The sequence below is a fragment of the Crotalus tigris genome, unplaced genomic scaffold, assembly GCF_016545835.1.
Source record: "Crotalus tigris isolate CLP2741 ecotype Arizona unplaced genomic scaffold, ASM1654583v1 scf7180000018549.3470463, whole genome shotgun sequence".
In the NCBI taxonomy this organism is placed as follows: Eukaryota; Metazoa; Chordata; class Lepidosauria; order Squamata; family Viperidae; genus Crotalus; species Crotalus tigris.
Genome location: NW_024097072.1, coordinates 20,937 through 40,517, shown reverse-complemented (window position 1 = coordinate 40,517; position 19,581 = coordinate 20,937). Strand labels below are relative to the sequence as shown.

Sequence of the window (19,581 nt, the reverse complement as noted above, 5' to 3'; positions counted from 1 at the left end):
AGGGGAAAAAATACACTGGCAAAGGCAACAGCAAAACATTTCCATAGTACTGCCAATAAATCTATACAAACCCATCCATGTAGTCACCATGAGTTGAACTTGAGGGTGTCTGTATTGTAATATGATAATGCCTGATCTATTTTATAATTGTTCTCATCACACGTTGTAGGTGAGCTGCAGATGGAGAGTCTCAGGGGGTGACCTTAAGTGAAGATATAGTTATCAAATGTAGGGTTTTTACCTAGTGTTTGTCTACTGAACAGAGTAGCCTGGCTGATTACTACAAGCTCTTGAATTTATCTGCAATTTCTTGGCTGTGTCAAGAGAGCTGCAATCTCAGCTCCTGGGGCTGCATCTCCCAGAAAGACATATGAAGCTGCAGTATACCGAACCTTCAAGTTATATATTATCTTTACATCCAGAACTACTCTCTGCTACTTAAATTTATTTATTTATAATCCAGAGTCTCTGTGCTTCAACTTGAGGTTTTCTTTTTTCTTTTGGCTATTATGCTGCAATGATATTCTATAATTTATTTAGGAACTTACATTGTAATCACCCAGAAAGAGTTTTTGCAAACAATGTTAGGAGCTTGTTTTTCTCATCTACAATCTTGGCAACCTTTTTAGATTTTTCTGCATTGAACTATGTGGATAATGTAATTTTGCAAGTGTATCATTCACGAAGATTACATAAACGTGTATTACCTTTAAGAGCATATGGGTTGTTCAAACAGAGTAATGTGCTGAGATCCAGTGTGGGTCACTGAATTTGTGTCCAGTTTTCTTTTTTTTTCAATATTCACCTGATCACTGCAAAAGGGAGTTGTTTTGGGTGAGATAGGCAGCTATGTGAATCTGAGTGCTGAATAAGTACAGTCAGAAGTTTTATTGTTAAATAAATTTTATGACCTTTTTTTTGCTGGGGTTGTTAAGTGATTCACTGTTAATGAATCAGGCAGTCGTTAAGCAAATCAAACTTCCCCCATTGACTTGGCATGTCAGAACACAGCTGGGAAGATTGCAAACAGTGATCATGTGATCCCAGGATGTTTCAACCATTGTAAATACAGGCCAATTGCCAACTATCTGAATTTTGATCATGTGACCATGGGGATGCTGCAACAGTTGTTAAATGTGAGGACCAGTTTTTTCAGTGCTGTTGCAAGGCGAAGACTTCCTGTATTGCATACCCAAGCAACTGCTTTGATCTCAGAATGTGTTATTAAAATTCCCAGCTCCACATTATCCTGGGTGTGACTTGAAAGAACTTGAAAAGAAACTAATTCATACTTTATTTTTGCTTTTAGAAAAATCCACCTTGGAAGAAGCGTGTTTGAGTTGCGAGTGGCAAATTTTGATCTTCCACCCCCCCCCGCCCTAATGGCGTTATTTTTGCAGGTTTGTTTAATTTAATTTTCAATATTTAATCATGAGATCCTTCAACCACTGGAAATGGACTGAACCTCACTGACTTTCAGTCCCTAATGAAAAACAGTTTCTGCAAGGTCAAAACAAGATCTGCATGATAGTGTTTCTGAACACTAAAAATATTGTAGACATGCTAAATAAAGCCAGAGAGCTGCAAGAGATTCCATGGTATAAAAATAAATAAGCTGATTTATACATGGGAAAGGCACAGCAAATGGACTCATACTGGATTGGCCACTATATTGACAGGCAATAGCTTTTCAGGATTTCTGGTAGAAATGTTTCCAGACCAATCTGGAGATGCCAAAGGTGGAATTTTAACCCTTTTTCATGCAAGGTTTCAGGCATACACTAAGCCAGGGGTCTTCAAACTTGGCCGTTTTATGACTTGTGGACTCCAACTCTCATAATTCCTCAGCCAGGCATGCTGGCTGAGGAATTCTGGGAGTTGAAGTCCACAAGTCATAAAAGGGCCAAGTTTGAAGACCCCTGCACAAGCTGCCTCTCTGTTTGCTACAGTTATGTTATCCAAAAAAGGTCTACCTATTTTGTGTGAACTATTTTCTTCTTTTTGAGGATTCCCAGAATTTGAGATAGTTGATAGGTGATTTCCTTTCATTCTGTAATGTTTCCTTCCAGATGTAGTGGAGCTACAGCTAATAATAGCCTTCAATAGTGGTCACAAAGAATTGTCATCCAGTAACATTTGGAGACTATGGGTTTTTCACTCCTGATTTAATCCGACATGAACAAAGAGAACCACATACAGTATGTTAGGGCTGCCATACCTATGTTGCAAAAATTTGGATGACCACTAGACAGTTATACAGAGATACTAACAAATCACATTGGACTATCATCATCTAGACATTTTTCTACATAGATGTGCTAGCCAGATATATTTTCTCATTCTCCTCTGGTTATTTGATCTTAGATCCCATTGAACCCTATCAGAATGACTAATGGTAAACATTATTAGAAGATTTCTCTTAAGTACAATAATGTATATTCCATCTTCAGATGATGGTGCATGGAAATAAGCATATAGTGCACCAACTAGGAGCCGAGGTGGCGCAGCAGTTAGAGTGCAGTACTGCAGGCCACTTTAGCTGACTGTGTTCAGCAGGTCAGCGGTTCAGATCTCACCGGCTCAAGGTTGACTCAGCCTTCCATCCTTCTGGAGTAGGTAAAATGAGGACCCAGATTGTTGGGGGCAATTTAAATATATATATATACATTGCTTACTGGTGTACACCGCTTAGAGAGTGCTTGCACTTAAAGCGGCATATAAGTCTCATAGATAAATAAATAAATAAACTTATTGGTCCATCTAGCATAGCATTAGCTCCACCAATCCAAAGTTTCTTTCCAATCTTACGTATGAGGCTTAAAGCAAAGAATTTCTCCATGAGAAAATGTACTCTATCATTACATCATGACTCCTCCAAAATAAATAGTTCTGAGACACGCACTGAAGTTTCTCACATTTTTTTTTTACTGTGCCCACAACATAGTAGTTTCCATCATGAAAATGCAAGCCAGGAAAAAAAAATTACAGTTGTTCAGCATTTTGAGTAGAGATCCATTTCTATTTCCAGTGCACTAAGTGTTACATACACAGCCACACGACAATTTAAAAACAATAATGGTAGACTCTGGTTCCCAATTTAGATTCTGGACAGAAATCGGCATTTTAGATTATCTGTTATGATGCTGAGCTTTTCGGCTGGATAGCCGGCAGTCCAGACTTGAGTACCACACGACGGGGTGAGCGCCTGTCCTCCGCCCGAGCTCCTGCCATGCTAGAAGTTCCAAAGCATGCAAGTGCAAGTAGGTAAATAGGTACCACTTTGGTGGGAAGATAGCAGTGTTCCATGCACCTCAACCTATAGCAGGGATAGGCAACCTTGGCTCTTTTATGACTCGTGGACTTCAACTCCCAGAATTCCTGAGCCAGCCATGCTGGCTCAGGAATTCTGGGAGTTGAAGTTCAGGAGTCATAAAAGAGCCAAGGTTGCCTATCCCTGACCTATAGTAATGCTGACCACATGACCATGGAAATTGTCTTTGGACAATGCTGCCTCAATGTCCTTGAAATGGAAATGAGCACCACCTCCTATAGTCGGCACTAATTAGTGGAGTAAAATCTGCAGTGACTCCTTTTTTACTAAATGTTTGCAAGCAGAGGTAAGGGCGCATAGGCTATAGCCATACCTACAGCCATCATTTTGCTTTTCTGTCTTATAAAGTCTAGAAGCATTTCCACCTCACTTGCTAGCAAATTAGCACTGCAGGCAAGCAAGAAAAAATGTGTACAGTAAGAAGATTCTATACTAAATCTTTCCAGCATGAAAATAGTAGCACCAGGCAATTCTGTAATGACCTGAGTGGAAAAAATAAAATAAAATAAAATGGAAAATCTAGGATCCAAAAGAAAGCAGCGGTTTTTTAATCCACATTCTAAGTATTTTTTTCTTGATTCTCAGGACATCAGTATAAACAGAAGAACCGTGCAGGAAAATTAAATGAAAAATAAAAAAAACTAAAAAAAAGAATGTAACATTCCAAGGGTAAACATCCCATGTGAACATTACCACTCAGTCAATTCCAGTTTGGTCCTGGGAAATTTCTACAATAGCTACTTCCAGAGAGACACTTAATATATGAACTTCCTTTTTATTTGATACTTCTGATGGATAGGACGTCTCCTTTTTTAAAAAATTGTACCATTTAATCTCCTCTTGAGAATTGGCGTATATCCTACAGCAGAAGGGAAGTGTGGGGCTGTAGCAAAAAAGAACAGTAGGCTAATTTCTATTATACTTGTGATTATTTTGGGTAATTTATTCTGTGTAATCCTTTGACACTATAGCAACAGAAAATTGCTGAGAAATGTGAACATTCTTTGACTTCTTTAGAACTTGGATTAACATTAATTAATAATAAATTGATGTCACCAGAAAAAAATAATAATGATTTAGCAATCCCAAATAATAGGCCTTTAAATGGACACAAAAGCCTTGGTCTTGCATGTTCCCAGATAACACACATGGGACAATTTATCTATACTTTATTTTTCCATGAATAATCCTGGCAACTGAATGTATATGTGAATATGGAATATTCTGGATTCGGAATAGTTTAGATTGCATTTCCCAACCCCGTGTCACTTAATGATACTGTCCTAAAGTTCTAATAATCCAGAAATCCTAATCAAGGAGAAAAGCAACGTAGGACTAAGGAGAAACTTCCTGACAGTGAGAACAATTAACCAGTGGAACTGCTTGACTTTAGAAGTTGTGGGTGCTCCATCACTGGAGGCTTTTGAAAAAAGACTGGACAGCCACTTGTCTGGAATGGTATAGATGAACTCTGTTTTAATGATCTATATATTATTGTTTTAAAGTGCTGGTGAGAATTGCCATGTTATTTTTTCTTTCTTCCCATCAAAACCTGTGGCTCCCAAGTTAGTAATGGTTAAAATAAATCCCCTTTTTATGAATTTATGTGATTAGGCCCATACCTTTCCCTAAACCATGGCTGGGTTTAAGCAACACTTTAAGCTGAAGCCAAGACACCCCTGCGTGGCTTCTGAATGTACTTTGTTACTACATTTGCCTAGATCCAATCCACTTTGTTTTAATTTCTAATGGCCCCATTACCTGTTCGCTCATCACTTGATTTTCTAGGAGACAACGTATGAAATATAAACACATGAGCCTGCCAAGAGTTTCACATAAATTGAGGATTTCTCATTAATCTGAGTGTTGAGGAATTTTCTATACAACTCTTTATGAATGAGGATAATTTTTCAGTGCTGAAACTAGTAGAAGACAATCAGGTTTTATTGTACTGGGATCCATTCATAAATGGAAAACATTCAGAACTTTGCATTGCCATGATTTCCTGGTTGGCTCAGGTCTTTAGGACTATAAACCAAATTCAAATATTCTGGATTAACAAGAAAGTACTGCATTCCTTTTTTAATAGTATACTCATGAGGAAAATATCTGATAGAAAATAAGTAACTGGCAGATCAGTGATTTCATTTAATTTGTAGAGGATTGATGTATGGTTTGGTAATCTCAAGGAAAGCAATTTAATCTAGCTAAAGTCAATTGAAAGAAAGCTCTGTGCCCTACTATACCACAAATATTAACAAATTTAATAACAATCCTCTTTTCCCAAAGTTACTCTATTAAGTCTAAGGTAGAGAAAGACAATTTTGAACGCTCAAAATGCATTATAATTCTCAGCATTCTTGATGGGAAGGCATAAATTAAATTGGCCTTAAGTCAATAAAACTCAGCAGTATAGCTAGGCCTGTTGGGGAAAGACAGTTATATTCAAACTTTAAAAAGTAAAAATTCAAGTCATGGCTTAGATATAAGCTCCCATTGCGTCAATTGAGTCTTTATGCTACTCACAATTTCACAGGACCACAATCATTGCATTAATAAAAAGGTGAGGGTCAAGTTAAAAACCTTCATGTCATATCCCTCCCTCTCAAATTTCTCTATTAGCTTACACTGCAGCCTTGTCAAATTTATCTTCACAATGCAGAGTTATTCTGCAATAAAAAAGCTGACAATTAAAAAAAGCACTTGCAATGAAAGCTGGAACATATATTAATGGTTGTCTATTGTGGGATATATTGCAAGAATGTTTTTACGCCACTGATCATTACAAAAAGAAGGGCTAGATAATTTGAATTAAAATAGCAAGATACAACAAAACCTTTAAAAGAGTAAGAAATCAAATCTGAATAACTTGAAGGAGTCCAGTCCCAAGGGACACCAGTTCTACTTCCCATAGAATCCAATGGGACGGCAATCGCCTTGGATGGAAGTCTTTCCATGGTTTCCATCTCTACAGAGTTTGACCTGATTTGAACTTTATTGACCTTCCTGTTGTGACCCACTGAAAATGCGGACCTTTTGTGATCAAACCGCCAACACGAAAACACACTGTAAAACTGGAGAACTCCCACCAAAATGGCGGAAGGTCCTCAAACATCTTCTCCATTTTCACTGATGGAGACAGTATGTATTTTAATGGTGGGTATTTGCTGGTCCTTTGGGTTTTCTCCTGATGTGTTTGCACAGCAGCACTCTCTCAGGAAACCTTTGCTTTTCACTTTGGCCCTAGAACAGCTGGACCTCTCTTTCAGAGCACTGCTCTTGGTTGACATGCTTTGCATGGCTGAAACAAGTTTCCATTCACACACGCCATCCGATTTGGAAATTTTATAGAAGTGTTCTCCAGAGCCAACAGGTATACGTACGATATCTTTGGGAGCTTCAGCAATGTGGTTGCTTGGGTGATTGAGAGTGAAGCTCAAGGAGTATTTGTTGGAGGAATACTTCCTGCGGAGACACTGGGCTCTCAGGACATTTTGGAATGCTTTTTTAAACTCTTGACTCGAACAAGGGTAAATGATGGGGTTGATGCAGCTGTTTAGATAGCCAAGCCAAAAGGCAATTTTAAAAATGGTTTCGGAGGGCTTGCTGTTAGGAAAGAAAGAACCTGAAATGGAAAGAAAAGCAAAACAAAGAATATTAATGGATTTATAAGCAACTTTAGAGGATCAAGGGGTAAGAAATCAAAGTGAATTTTTTTTTCAAAATTTCTAATTGTGAGCCATTATGAGTCATCATTCTGGGCAAAAAAAAAAATGTATGTGGAGTCTTTGGTGCTTTCTGAGCTTGGTTGTTTGGTTGCCAACATTTCATTACCTGACAATGTAATATCATTAGTATACGCTGTGTCTTATCTAGGTGAGTAGTGTGTAGTGATGATGTTTCTTAGTTGGGTAGTGAAATATCTTCAAGAAAACAATCAAACTCAGAGGCCACTAAGGGCTCCACAGTTCATCCTCGAGCTACAGATATTCTCTTCTATTGGAATTGGGAAAAATATTTCAGAACATAACATAAAAAAAAATCCAGCTAAATGTTTTAAGTCCCTATTTATTTTGCCAGGAGAGGTTGAAAGATTGAAATTGATACAATCGATAGGCTTAATTCTGTCTGAATTTTATTCCATTTCATTCTATTTAGTTGCATTACCAATGATCTGTATAATGGCCTATACATAGAAGCAAAATACACATAGCCTTATTTAATGAGATTACCTAGGAGTAGGGAACTAGATGTAGATACTGATACTGATACTACTACTACTACTATTACTAAAGTTGGAAGGGCCTTAGAGGTCATCTAGTCCAACCCCCTGCTCAGGCAGGAAACCCTATACCATTTCAGACAAATGGCTGTCCAGTCTCTTTTTAAAAACCTCCAATGTTGGAGCATTCACTGCTTCTGGAGGCAGGTTGTTCCACTGATTAACTGTCAGGAAATTTCTCCTTAGTTCTAGGTTGCTTCTCTCCTTGATTAGTTTCCATCCTTTGCTTCTTGTCCTGCCTTCAAGTGCTTTAGAGAATAGCTTGACTCCCTCTTCTTTGGGGCAGCCCCTGAGATATTGGAACACTGCTATCATGTCCCCCTTAGTCCTTTTCTTCATTAGACTACACATGCTCAATTCCAGCAACCATTTCTTATATGTTTTAGCCTCCAGTCCCATTATCATTATGTCATTGTTGCACATAATTAAGCTTAATCCAAGTGAAGTAGAAACCATTTTCACTGCAAATTTTGGCTACAGAACCTCGCTATACCTGAATCATGTTCATTACACACTACAAGTATTACAAAGCAAACATCATTCTACTTCAGACAGCCAAAGCATCCTATAGAAGTCTTAGACAAAAAAAAAATACTACTTGATAATAAGCCCTTGGTGCTCTCTGAGCCTGGTTGTTTTCTGGCAGACGTTTCATTACCCCAACTAGGTAACATCATCAGTGCTAGTGCTAGCACTTATGATATATTACCTAGTTTAGGTAATGAAACATCTGCCAGAAAACAACTAGGCTCAGAGAGCACCAAGGATCCCTCATTTCAAGCCTGAGCTACAAATATTCTTCTTTATTAGTAATAAGCCCTTGGATTTATGGGAGTCAATTCTGAGCAAACCTGCATGGAATTGTGTTGTAGAGACAGGTTTTATTTCAGAGGATCACGTTTCCTTTAAAATCTACCCGGTGCTACCTTTCCTGTGTGGTGTATCAGCACACCTATCAGAAGAACTTCCAAGAGACTTGGAAGGAGAACGTGAATATGAGTTCAAAAGAAGCTAAATTGGCTGGAAGTAATTTTAGATGAACAGTACATGACCTGCTTATCGGCTTACAGACAGGTTGTGCTTCTGAACTGCTGCCCAATTGCATGAATCATTTCCAACATCTGATCTGTGAGACTGGGATGACAGTGATGGAGGATCAAGCTTTGCAGGTGATCCATTGGGTTGCTAGTGGGAGGGGAACATGAAGGGCGTGGCACTATCAATCAACCTGGCTAAGATTGCTTATGTTGAGACACTGGTGTGAAGAGAAACATAGGTACTAATCCCCACATCTTAACTTGTCCTGCAGTAAATGATTGGTACCAACCAGAATTTTGTTACTGAGGCTATTCAGGTGAAGCAAATATTTCGGACTGGAAGAAAAGATGTTAAAATGGCCTTTTGGATCATTCAAACTAGATGTGTCCTAAGTAGTAGACGTAGAATAACATTTATCAAACATAATATACAAGCAGACCGATATATTTGCAGAGCACAGCAGTAATGGCCAGATAGATCTAGCGCTATAATTATTTTGCTTAACACTGAGCTTTAATGTCTCCTCATATCTCAAATGCACAGGTCTGATATTGAAATCAATAGCTGAATTATTAGACCTTTCATTAGCTTAAAGTGAATAGAAAGGAAGATGGGAAAAACAGAAAGGCCAGGTTTTAGAGAGGCCAGATAGTCTGAACTTGTTAAAGGTAAAGAGATTCAGAAACTGAGATAATAACTATTTACAGTTGTTTCTGCAAGAAAAGTGGTTAACGCTTATAATAATTAAACTAAATACAAAGTTAAGAGGCATTCGGTAAGGCAGCTTTTTAAAAGGCTATTGTTTCCATGCAGTTTAATTGACTATTCAGTTTGAGCATTAATGGTAAATTTCAGCATTGTACGATGACATTCCCAAATGCTTCAAGTTTAAATCAGCATACAGTATAGGACACTTCAGAGAGTTCTAATGGAATTTAATAATCATTCCTAATTTCAGCCCCCTTTTAAAAAGACTCTAAGGAACATCTGCAAACCTATTTTCATCTTTCCATTCTATGCTGTACAAACTGGACGTCTTAATCAGTTTCTTTCTATGAAACTCATAGAAATTGGTTGCTGGTAGCCTGCCAAAATAAACAGAAACGTGGTGAATTAATTTCATCTAGGTCTTAAAATGCTGGATTGCTTTCCTTTATTAAAAAGGCCAAGAGGTAATATTTCAAGAATTTGGTAAGAGACAGTGGGATTTAGGGAGTTGCTATTCGGCAACATCTGGAACAGCTCAGGTGGCTGAATTAGGGATTTAAAGAGTAAAATTATCATTCTTAATAGGATCCAGAAACAGATGGGAAATCAATGAAGATAGTTTGGAGAATTAATCCCCTGCTGTCTTGGAGTCATCAACTGGATGTTATATTTTGCATCAGAATAAGTTTTTTTTATTTATTTTTTCAAATCCCACAAGTTATTTATTTTGTTGTGTATCTGTCCAAGGTTTCTTACCCATCTTTATGCAAAAGTCTTCAGGCGATCTCTTTAACAACTCTATTAAAACAAGACTAGAACAGAAATATGCTATTATAAAATAGCAAAATCACAATTGGGATGGTTCACCATGACCATTCATGGTTTAATGATATGCTTAAATGGATCAAAGGCCCAGTGGCTGCCTTTAGGCTTAATTTTAACCTTGGTAAGTTTTTTTGTGGCTTAGTAATGGTGTGTGAGCACAAACTGTTCAGTTAATTCATGATTTAATGTTTGTAAACGTAGAAAAATGTGCTAATTCAGTAACCAAGTATATTGCATTAATCCAGCAATTGTCACATAGCATGGTTAATGCATGAGGATGACTAATTCCAAAGCATATTATTGTCAAGTGCCAGGGTAATCAGGAGATTCAGGCAGTTCAAATGAGTATAAAGATTTATTACAGTCTTAAGCTCTCTACAAAAATCTGACCTACTAACAGTCAAGAAAAATGGATGGGCATAAAAGCATTCAAAGTGGGCCAGACTTAAATTTCTTGTGGGTGCTCAAGGACTCATCGTTTATGATGCGTTTGACTCTTCCCTCGGCTCATCCTGGTCATCTCCTACAATTATAGGTTTACATGAGATGGTGCACTCAATGGCATATGTGACAAGTATGTGTGGGTATATCAGAGAGAGAGAGAGAGAGAGAGAAACCAAGTATGTAGTATTAGAAACTAGAAATGCAATAGAAAAATAGCACTTTGCATGAACTCATTCAGGTCAACATCAAGATATTAGGGGAATGTTTATTAGCCATGCAATCTTGAAACTTTTTAGCCTGAATGCTGAGAGCAAAACTTGGGTCTTTGCCTAAGCAAATATCGTCTTCGCCATGCTGAATTTATCCCTCTCCCCAAAAACTTTTAAAATACTGTTATATTATCTTCGTTTCTGCCTGAGTTTGCATTGAGTGCTCAAGGGCAGCTTTTAACTCCGACACTGAAAGAAGTAATTATAATGTGGAAAGCAAAATGGCACAGAGCCAAGCCCGTCTTTCAAATTCTCTAGCAGTGGTGGGTGGTGGGTAGGAAAGATATGTAGAGGTAAAGTAACTCCCATCAGAAAAATGGTTTCAGCTTGTTCTTAACACAAAATTAGCAATCTGTCACCCCCCTCTCTTAATAACAGTGCCATTCTATCTTCATGTAAGTAAAGAGTAAGCTAACAGGTGTATCAAACATTCTGATTACATCTTTGAAAAAGAGAGAGTGCACTTTGGATAATTTGCATCTTGTAAAATAAGATTATTGCCGCATTTTCCAAAGTGGGATCTTTCATGTGCTATGGAATTATTGCAGCATTTTCCAAAGTGGGATCTTTCATGTGCTATGGACTAAAACTCCCACCATCCTTGAATGTCTTTAAATAAAATAGAATACTTTATTTAGCCAGGTGTGATTAGACACACAAGGAATTTGTCTCCGGCACATAAGCTCTCAGTGTGTGTACAAAACAACAAAAAAGTAATAATCATAATGATACCAATAAGAGAAGCTAGTAGAAAAGATGAGGATAATAGTAATACAGCCATACTACATGGGTAAATATACTTAGACATAAGACAGTATGTCTTGTGTCTAAATATATTAATATATAATATTAAGTATATTAAGATATGTCAGTAGTGACATATGTGGGCTCATACTGTCACATCAATGCCCTGACTTGCATACTGTGTCAACATGTATGTGTAGGATTATGGTAATTGTATTATGAAGTTAGCACATATGTGTGTCATTTTATTTATTAGATTTCTATGCTGCCCATCTCATCTAGAGGTGACATTTGATTTTATTAGGGTTTGTTCCAGAAGCCATTGTCACCATTATCAACAAGAAATAGGTATTATTGTAACCTGGAGGTTACAAACACAATCAGGAAAAGATGGAATTTGCTTATTTCAGATGATCAGCTGTTTAAGTGTCATAACTGGATTATATTTGAGAAGGTTCATCCAATCAATATTTTCCTTTTTAACAATCTGTTTAGTTTCTATACCAGTTCCACTTTAGTTTCTATACCGGTTCCACTTTCTTGGCCTTTCCTGATACATTTTGATTAATATGCCAGATGGTTTTCTCTTATTCTAAACTATAAACTTAGTTTACAGTCTCTTATTCAGAAGTCCTGTGTGAATAATCAGACCAAAGATAACTGATTTAAATCAATTCAGAACATTAATTCAATTTCATTTGGACATTCCAATTGAAAGATTTATATTTCCAAAACATTTTGGAATGTAGTTATTTCTACACACATAGACTCTCATCCAAATTGTCTAATTCAATGTAAAAATATTTGATTCAGCATTTTGAATCACCTTCATTTTCAGATTGAATCTCAGAACTGAGATACACATAACTCCTAGTGTATCCTTCCAACTTTATTATTATTATTATTATTATTATTATTATTATTATTATTATTATTATTATTATTATCCTTCAATAGGTATTACTTAATATTATTAATCATTGAATTAAAATAATTCTTAAGATATGGCTATCTGCCAATATTAAGTTATTAGTAATTTTTTTCAGCACTGTACACTCTGATTGCTAGATAGATTTTGCAAATATTCTGCCATTTAGACAGAATATTGAGTATGTGGAAAAATAAAGCATAAATATTCTTTACTGAAATACCTCTAGAGTTCAAAGTTTTTTAAATATTACCTGCATTGACGATGTCCCATGTGAACCTCGGATTTTTTTTAAATGTAATGCATATAAGCTAGCACTTCATGATTGGATTTTGATGTTGATATCCAGAAACTTTAATTATCATATTGTTCAATAAGAAAAGAACTTCTCCTGAACATTAGAGAAACATTCCAAATCCATGCATCAAATCAAACCCAGTTTCAAAAAATTACTACAAAGTTATCAAGAACATTCAGTACAGTCTGTTGTTCTGCTTTAGTTTTAAAAATTGATACTTTATAAAAAAAATAAAGGAGAAACAGGCCTATCACAAAATGAACCACAAACCTCCAATGTTGTCATCCCTTTATGAAATATGGTTAGATGTCACATGGGGCACCCTTAGAAAATAAGATTAAAAACAATGGGAGGGGGGGTTATCTGCTATTTGACTAGCATTACCCCCTAAGAAAGGAAGGTAAAGTTGGACAGTTGAGCAATTTTGGAAAAACAGGATACAGAGAGTGGTTGGGAGGAAACTCAATAAGTTGTCTTCTTAAAAATGGGTCTTTTAAGACTAGCAATGCTTACCACAATAGCCATTTTGTGAATCAATGAATCATTTTCTCCTAGGGCAGTGATGGCGAACCTTTTAGAAACTGAGTGCCCAAACTTCAACCCAAAATCCACTTATGTATCGCCGTGTGCCGGGTGGGTGTGGCTGCTGTGTGGGTGTGACCTGCTGTGTGGGTGTGGCTAGTGGTCATGGCAACTGGGTGGGCGTGGCCAACTCGATGTTGCTTCTGGGGAGGGACACCTGTGGGGGCCGGGCAGGGTTGGGGGAGATCCAGGGAGTCTCTGGCAGGTGGGGCGGTGGGCAGGAGGCTGGTCCTGTGGGGTGACGTGAGGCAGGGCGGGGATGCCATTGTTGCAGGGCGAGGCAGGGGCCTGGCACCATCGGCCCCCGCACACAGAGGCCAGCAAGCGCATGGGTGCTGGGATGCATCCAGCCACGTGGGACCTTGGCGAATTAGTGGGTGGCTGGTTGAAGAGGACGGTTACCATCTCCAGGGCATGGCGCGGGTGCCCACAGAGAGGGCTCTGAGTGCCGCCTCTGGCACGCGTGCCATAGGTTCGCCACCACTGTCCTAGGGGATAATTTCTGATATGTTCTGATATGTTCAAAAAGGCTTGACAGCCTCCTTTCAATAATTGGATCAATGTTCTTGTCTCAAAGGTGCTTTTTCAAAAGGCAACTGGGTTTTCTTTGATTTTCCTTGGAGACATTTCAGCTCTCATCCAAGAAGCTTCATCGGTTTTGGGTGGGGAAGATGGAAGGCTTAATTCTGACAGGATTCCTGTCAGAACCAAGCCTTCCATCTCCCTGACCATCCTCCCAGAACTGATGAAGCTTCTTGGATAAGAAACTAAATATCTTCAAGGAAAAACAAAGAAGACCAGTTGCCTTTTCTAAAAGCACCTTTGAGTCAGTCATGACCTGGATGACTGAGAATCTCCATAGATATCAATGTTCTTATTTCTAGCAGAAATCTACAGAATAAAATGTAACTTTTGATTAGACAGATGGGGAGAAAGCTCCAAACTACAGATGGTTCCATAAAAACAAATGAACAACTCCTCAAGCATGGAAAGCAAGAATATAGTTTCACTCAACAACAAATGTTGTCTTGATGGATTACTTAAAAACAATAATGAAAACCGTCAGATCATCCTAGACAGAAATAGGTGCTGCTTTTCTATGCGCAGAGATATTTTGGATTTTCCTAGGGGGAACATTTCAGGATGTTAATTGCCTCTGCCCCCACATTCTGCAGTTTAGGAGTGAAATAATCCTGAGAAAGTTTACAATTTGATTCCTGTGGATTGTGTAATCTGGCAATTGAGCATTTGTAAACTCAGAAAGGGGGAATGATGAACTAGTTCTGTCCTTCAGAGTGCAGAAAATCCTTGGTTAGAAAAGGCAGATGAATGTGAATTTTAAAAATGCAATGTAAAATAAATGACACAAATCATTTGGGGCATATCCTAATGGGATTTCTATGAGTTGGCAGAATCTGCTTTGAGGAAACACAATATCATATTCATTTTCCCTGTTGGTGGGCCAACAGATGGCCTGACTTCTTTAATACAATAACACCTTGCCAGATATTTGGTCTTCCAGGAACTGAGGCCCTTTATCCCTATTGTAATGAGCCAATATGCAGGCATTCTGACCTCTGAAAAATTATACTCTTCAAACACTTGGATCTGGCCCAAGGGATCAGTTGGTGATCAGGTGTCAACTTCAAAGCAGTAATTAGGCATCAAAAAGTCGATGCTTCCTGATTTCACAAAGTGAAATGAATACAAGTTGTAATAACCTTTCCTAACCTTATGGCTACCAGACATATTTGGTTTCCACAATCTCTGAAGTATGCTCTTTGGCTAAGATCATAAGATATCAGGGCAGTTAAATTTAACCTATGTGAAATGCATTATTCTGGAGAAACTTTTATAGTGATGCTTAGTGACACTCTGTTCTATTATGTCCAAGACTTTGTTTTCCATTTCATACTTTACTTTGGGATGAATCAATCTATTCCAGCAAATTTATTAACTAATGCCTGGGGAAGCTAAGTCTTTCTAGATTTCAAGTGATCTCTTTCACATTCCTACTTATAGAGATAGGGTCCTGAAGATGACCTTGGAAAAATGATTACAAAACAGAAGCATGCTTTAAATTCAGGAAACAGAATGTATTAGAAAGAAGCTCATATTGTCTCACCCTAATACCCTGGTATATAAGAGGGAGGGTAGGGAAGACACAGCCAAGCTTTCAAAATTGTGTTCTAATTTAATAATTTTGATAATATTGTGTAACCTGTTTCCAGTACAAGTCCTATATTGAAGGGCTGATATTTATGGCCCATGGTGAAAGTTGCTAGCTAGGTGGTAAGTCCAGTATGATCTGGACTTCATTATACCTTTCAACAAGTGACCATTTTTGTTATAAAACAGCTGGAGTAATTTCCATGCTATTTTATTTTCTAAGTGGAAAACAAAATCTGTCAACACTACTTTTTATACTGAAACATATTCACTAAACTGACTTAAACACGAAATCCTAGGGGAATGAAGACTTGGCCAGGATGCAGCAGTAAACAGCCCCATTTTTATTTTAGCCATGTTGTAATCTAGTAAGACGAGAGATAGATAATATAATGGTGTTCAAATATTTTAATATCCCAGTGAATTCTGAGGGCAGCTGTTGGGTCTATTAAAAGCTCAGCCAGACCCTAAGCCTTTGACTGATAATTTATCTTCAGCACTCAGGGTAGCTAACTTTGCATATTTGCCTCTTTTACAAATGCTGTTGTTTTTAACAGGTTAAGGGAGGCTATTTTCAATATAGGAAATAAAGTTACTGTACTGGGCTTCAGTGATAATGCAGAATATATTTCAGACTTTTTATTGAAGGTTTGTTATCAAATATTGTCAGATGTTTTTTTTTTCCTAAGGTTGCTATCATATATTGGCAAACTGTCAATTTTACTTTGGTTGGTTGTTGTTGTTGACTGCATATCCCTTTATTCTAATTTCCCATCAGTTTATAAAACCCAGATAAAAATTTGCATAGATTCTTAAAGGTTCTTTAAAAAAAATGTTCACCACCAATGAAAGAGTTATGTATGTAATATGGTTTCTTTTCATCATGCCTGAAGTTTATAGATTAAAGACTTGGTTGACCAAATTGTTTGGCTCTAGATTTTGCATTTGTGGCTAAGCCCAGATAGATTTGCCTATTATTGTTTTCAGTTCTTTATCTGTGTGATAGAAATGAACCAAATTCACCAAGGAAAAACATTTTTCCCTTGCTTATGAGATTATTAGAGTTTCTTAATGAATTGCTGTCCTCAAAACCTAGGCTAGCCACTTAAAAGCAGGATTAGTTAGGCAGTTTTTGGGATTTTGTATTCATCTCTTGTTGGTAACATGGAGCATGTTGCTATAGTTTGAATCTGAGTAATTTTCATTTAAGGCCTATGATCCTACATACTTTGTTTAAATTACTAATTACTAGTGTCATTTTAATTTTAAGATTGTAACCCAGCCAGATGGTAAGATGGGCAGCCAATAAATTTTACAAATAAAACAAAACAAGCAAAAACAAACAAACAAATAGCTATGTTGAACTGACCATATTTGTCTTGGGGAAAGTAGCAACCAAAAGGATTGTGCTCATTGACATACCGTAATTCTGAATCCATTGGTCTTATATATATATAGACTAGTAGCAGATCAATATATATCATTTCTCTATACCGAGAATCCATTAAATTCAATCAATTCAACGGGATTACTTTTGCTGCTATGTTTTTATTGTACAGGAGGTTTATTGCATAACTGTATAATTCTTTGATTCTTTCTCTTTCTCCATGATAAGACTTTACTCGAATTACATAGTGTTTCAACTTGAGAGAGTCTTTATTTAGGGCTGCAGTAGAACAGCAGCAATCAAAACCCTGCTGATTTGTATTCTAATTGAAACATAACTAACAGGAACAAAGCTAACAAAAATAATAAAGACTAAAACAATATATCAATCCTGGGCAATGTTTGTGTTTGGTGTGAATCAAAGTTTAAGATAACTAGAAGGCTTATATTGATGGAAAAACAATAGAAGAAATGCAGAGCTATGTAGATGGGGCCAGTACTAAAAAAAAAAAAAAAAAGCTTTCAACACATCAGTATTAATTCTCTGTAGCAACAAAGTACAAATATTTTCCTCTAAGTTTTCCTTCTTCAACTGTCTTACACCCGAGGTAAACAAGAGGCAACTCAGAAAATGATTTATGAAATCATTCAGAGTTAGGTGTGGGAGAAAATTTCCCTAGTAATTCATTTTTGATGCAACTTCTGGCAAACTTTAAGTGGAATCCTGAGTTAATGCCAAGTTTGTTAAAAATAGTGATGGCACATCTCCCACTCTTTGGGTACAAGAGTGAATGGAAGTTTCAAATGCTTGCAGACCAGTATAAGCTCTTGTGCTGTTTATTGAATATTGAATTTTGAGATGCACGCTTTTGGTGGTGCAGTGGAACAGTAGAATTAATGAATGTGCACAGAATTCTACCTCCCATTTGTAATCTGGCTTTTCTTGAACGTGCCTCCCATTCTTTTTTGAATGATCTAGTGCCTTGATTAAAATTTCTTCCCTTCCCTTCTCTTCCCTCTCCTCCCCTTTTGTTTCTCTCTCTTCATTTTTGTGGTATTTTGGATTAGTTTTCTCCAAAACCACTAACAGCAATGTATATGTTTTTGCAAACATTTTTCCCCAATACAGTAATTTTGTCCCTATTTCCATGAAAGAGGAAATATCTCAACCCATATTAACAATGTGGCAACCTACATTAAAGAATAGTGACTATTAGATAAAAATGGGAAAAAAATTTCTCAGTTATCTCTGGGGTAGTGACTGTTTTGTCATTGTGTTAACCCCTTTCTCCTTTGGTAATGATATAGATCTCCTTTTCTTCCTCCTCCCCCCCATACTCTAATTTTGATAAGGAAGAAATAAGAAGACTACAAAGTTAATAGTATTAGTTATTGTAACCTTCCTTCATGGTGTATTTTAATATGTGTTAACAAATACATGTTCCTGATAATTTATTACTTGTCTGATAGTTTCTATTAGCAGTTTTTGCTTCTGATGCTGATTTTGTTAGCTGTTGGAAAGAAAAATGAGAGAGAGGAAAGAAAAATGAGAGAGAGAGAGAGAGAGAGAGAGAGAGAGAGAGAGAGAGAGAGAGAGAGAGAGAGAGAGAGAGAGGAATTAATGTACTTAATTTTATATTTTTGATCCAACCAACATGAAAATTTAGCATTCTTTTGAAGTTTGCACATCAGTGGATTTTGCAGTGAAGTCCATGTACATCTGTATGAAGTGTTCTTCTAAAATGTGCACATTTATTACTGTAATAAAGTCCTTTGGGAAGGTTGTTTGCAAAAACAATGTACGTCGGTAAAATTGCAAGTATTTGAGAAAGTAATGTTTGGAGAAATATGCCTCTCTATATATACATGCATTATAGAGGGAATAATCCAGCATATGTGGGAAGTAATCACAAAAGTAAAAATGACAATAGCAATAGCACTTAGATTTATATACTGTCCCACAGTGCTTTACAGCACTCTCTGGGCAGTTTACAATGTCAGAATATTGTCCCAAACAATCTGGGTCCTTATTTTACTGACCTAGGAAGGATGGACGGCTGAGTCAACCTTGATCCAACTCCAAGTTGTGGGCAGAGTTTGCCTGCAATACTGCATTCTAACCACTGTGCCACCACGATTCATTTGCATTTGTGCAATTGAATCCCTGTCCTTATTTTTTTACATTCAACACATTTTAAAAGAGTTGGGCTTTGATTACACAGTTGTGACCACCATCCTGACTTTCTTGAGTTGGTCACCCTAACTCTTAGAATAAAAGAAAACAGTCCATGATATGTAGCGTATCTGTGGTACATTGGTGGGATTCAAATATGTGAACAACTGGTTCTCTGTGTGGATGCTGTTTCCGGAAGTCCATTCTGGGCCTGGGTAACAAAATATTAGCTACCAGTTCGGCCAAAGTGGTACAAACTGGCTGAATCCCACCACTGCTGTGGTAGAACAGCTTGAGGTTCAGCAGCCACAATATTTTCAGGGGTGTCATATTTGCTACTTCTAAGCAAAACAAAGATAGAAGTGGATTAACAGCACATCAATTTCTATCCTTTATTCCCAACA

The 19,581-nt window shown here is 37.2% G+C and overlaps 1 protein-coding gene across 2 annotated transcripts in view; it reads right to left on the bottom strand.

Annotated features, from left to right (window-relative positions):
- Positions 1-3,421: 3,421 nt before the first annotated feature.
- ADRA1A (adrenoceptor alpha 1A) overlaps positions 3,422-19,581 on the bottom strand; it is a 33,519-nt gene continuing 17,359 nt past the window's right edge. For both annotated transcript variants that reach the window (XM_039354171.1, XM_039354172.1), the window contains exon 3: positions 3,422-6,956. In XM_039354171.1, the coding sequence (XP_039210105.1) occupies positions 6,439-6,956 (518 nt within the window). In that variant the 3' untranslated portion in view covers positions 3,422-6,438. The remainder of the gene's footprint in view (positions 6,957-19,581) is intronic.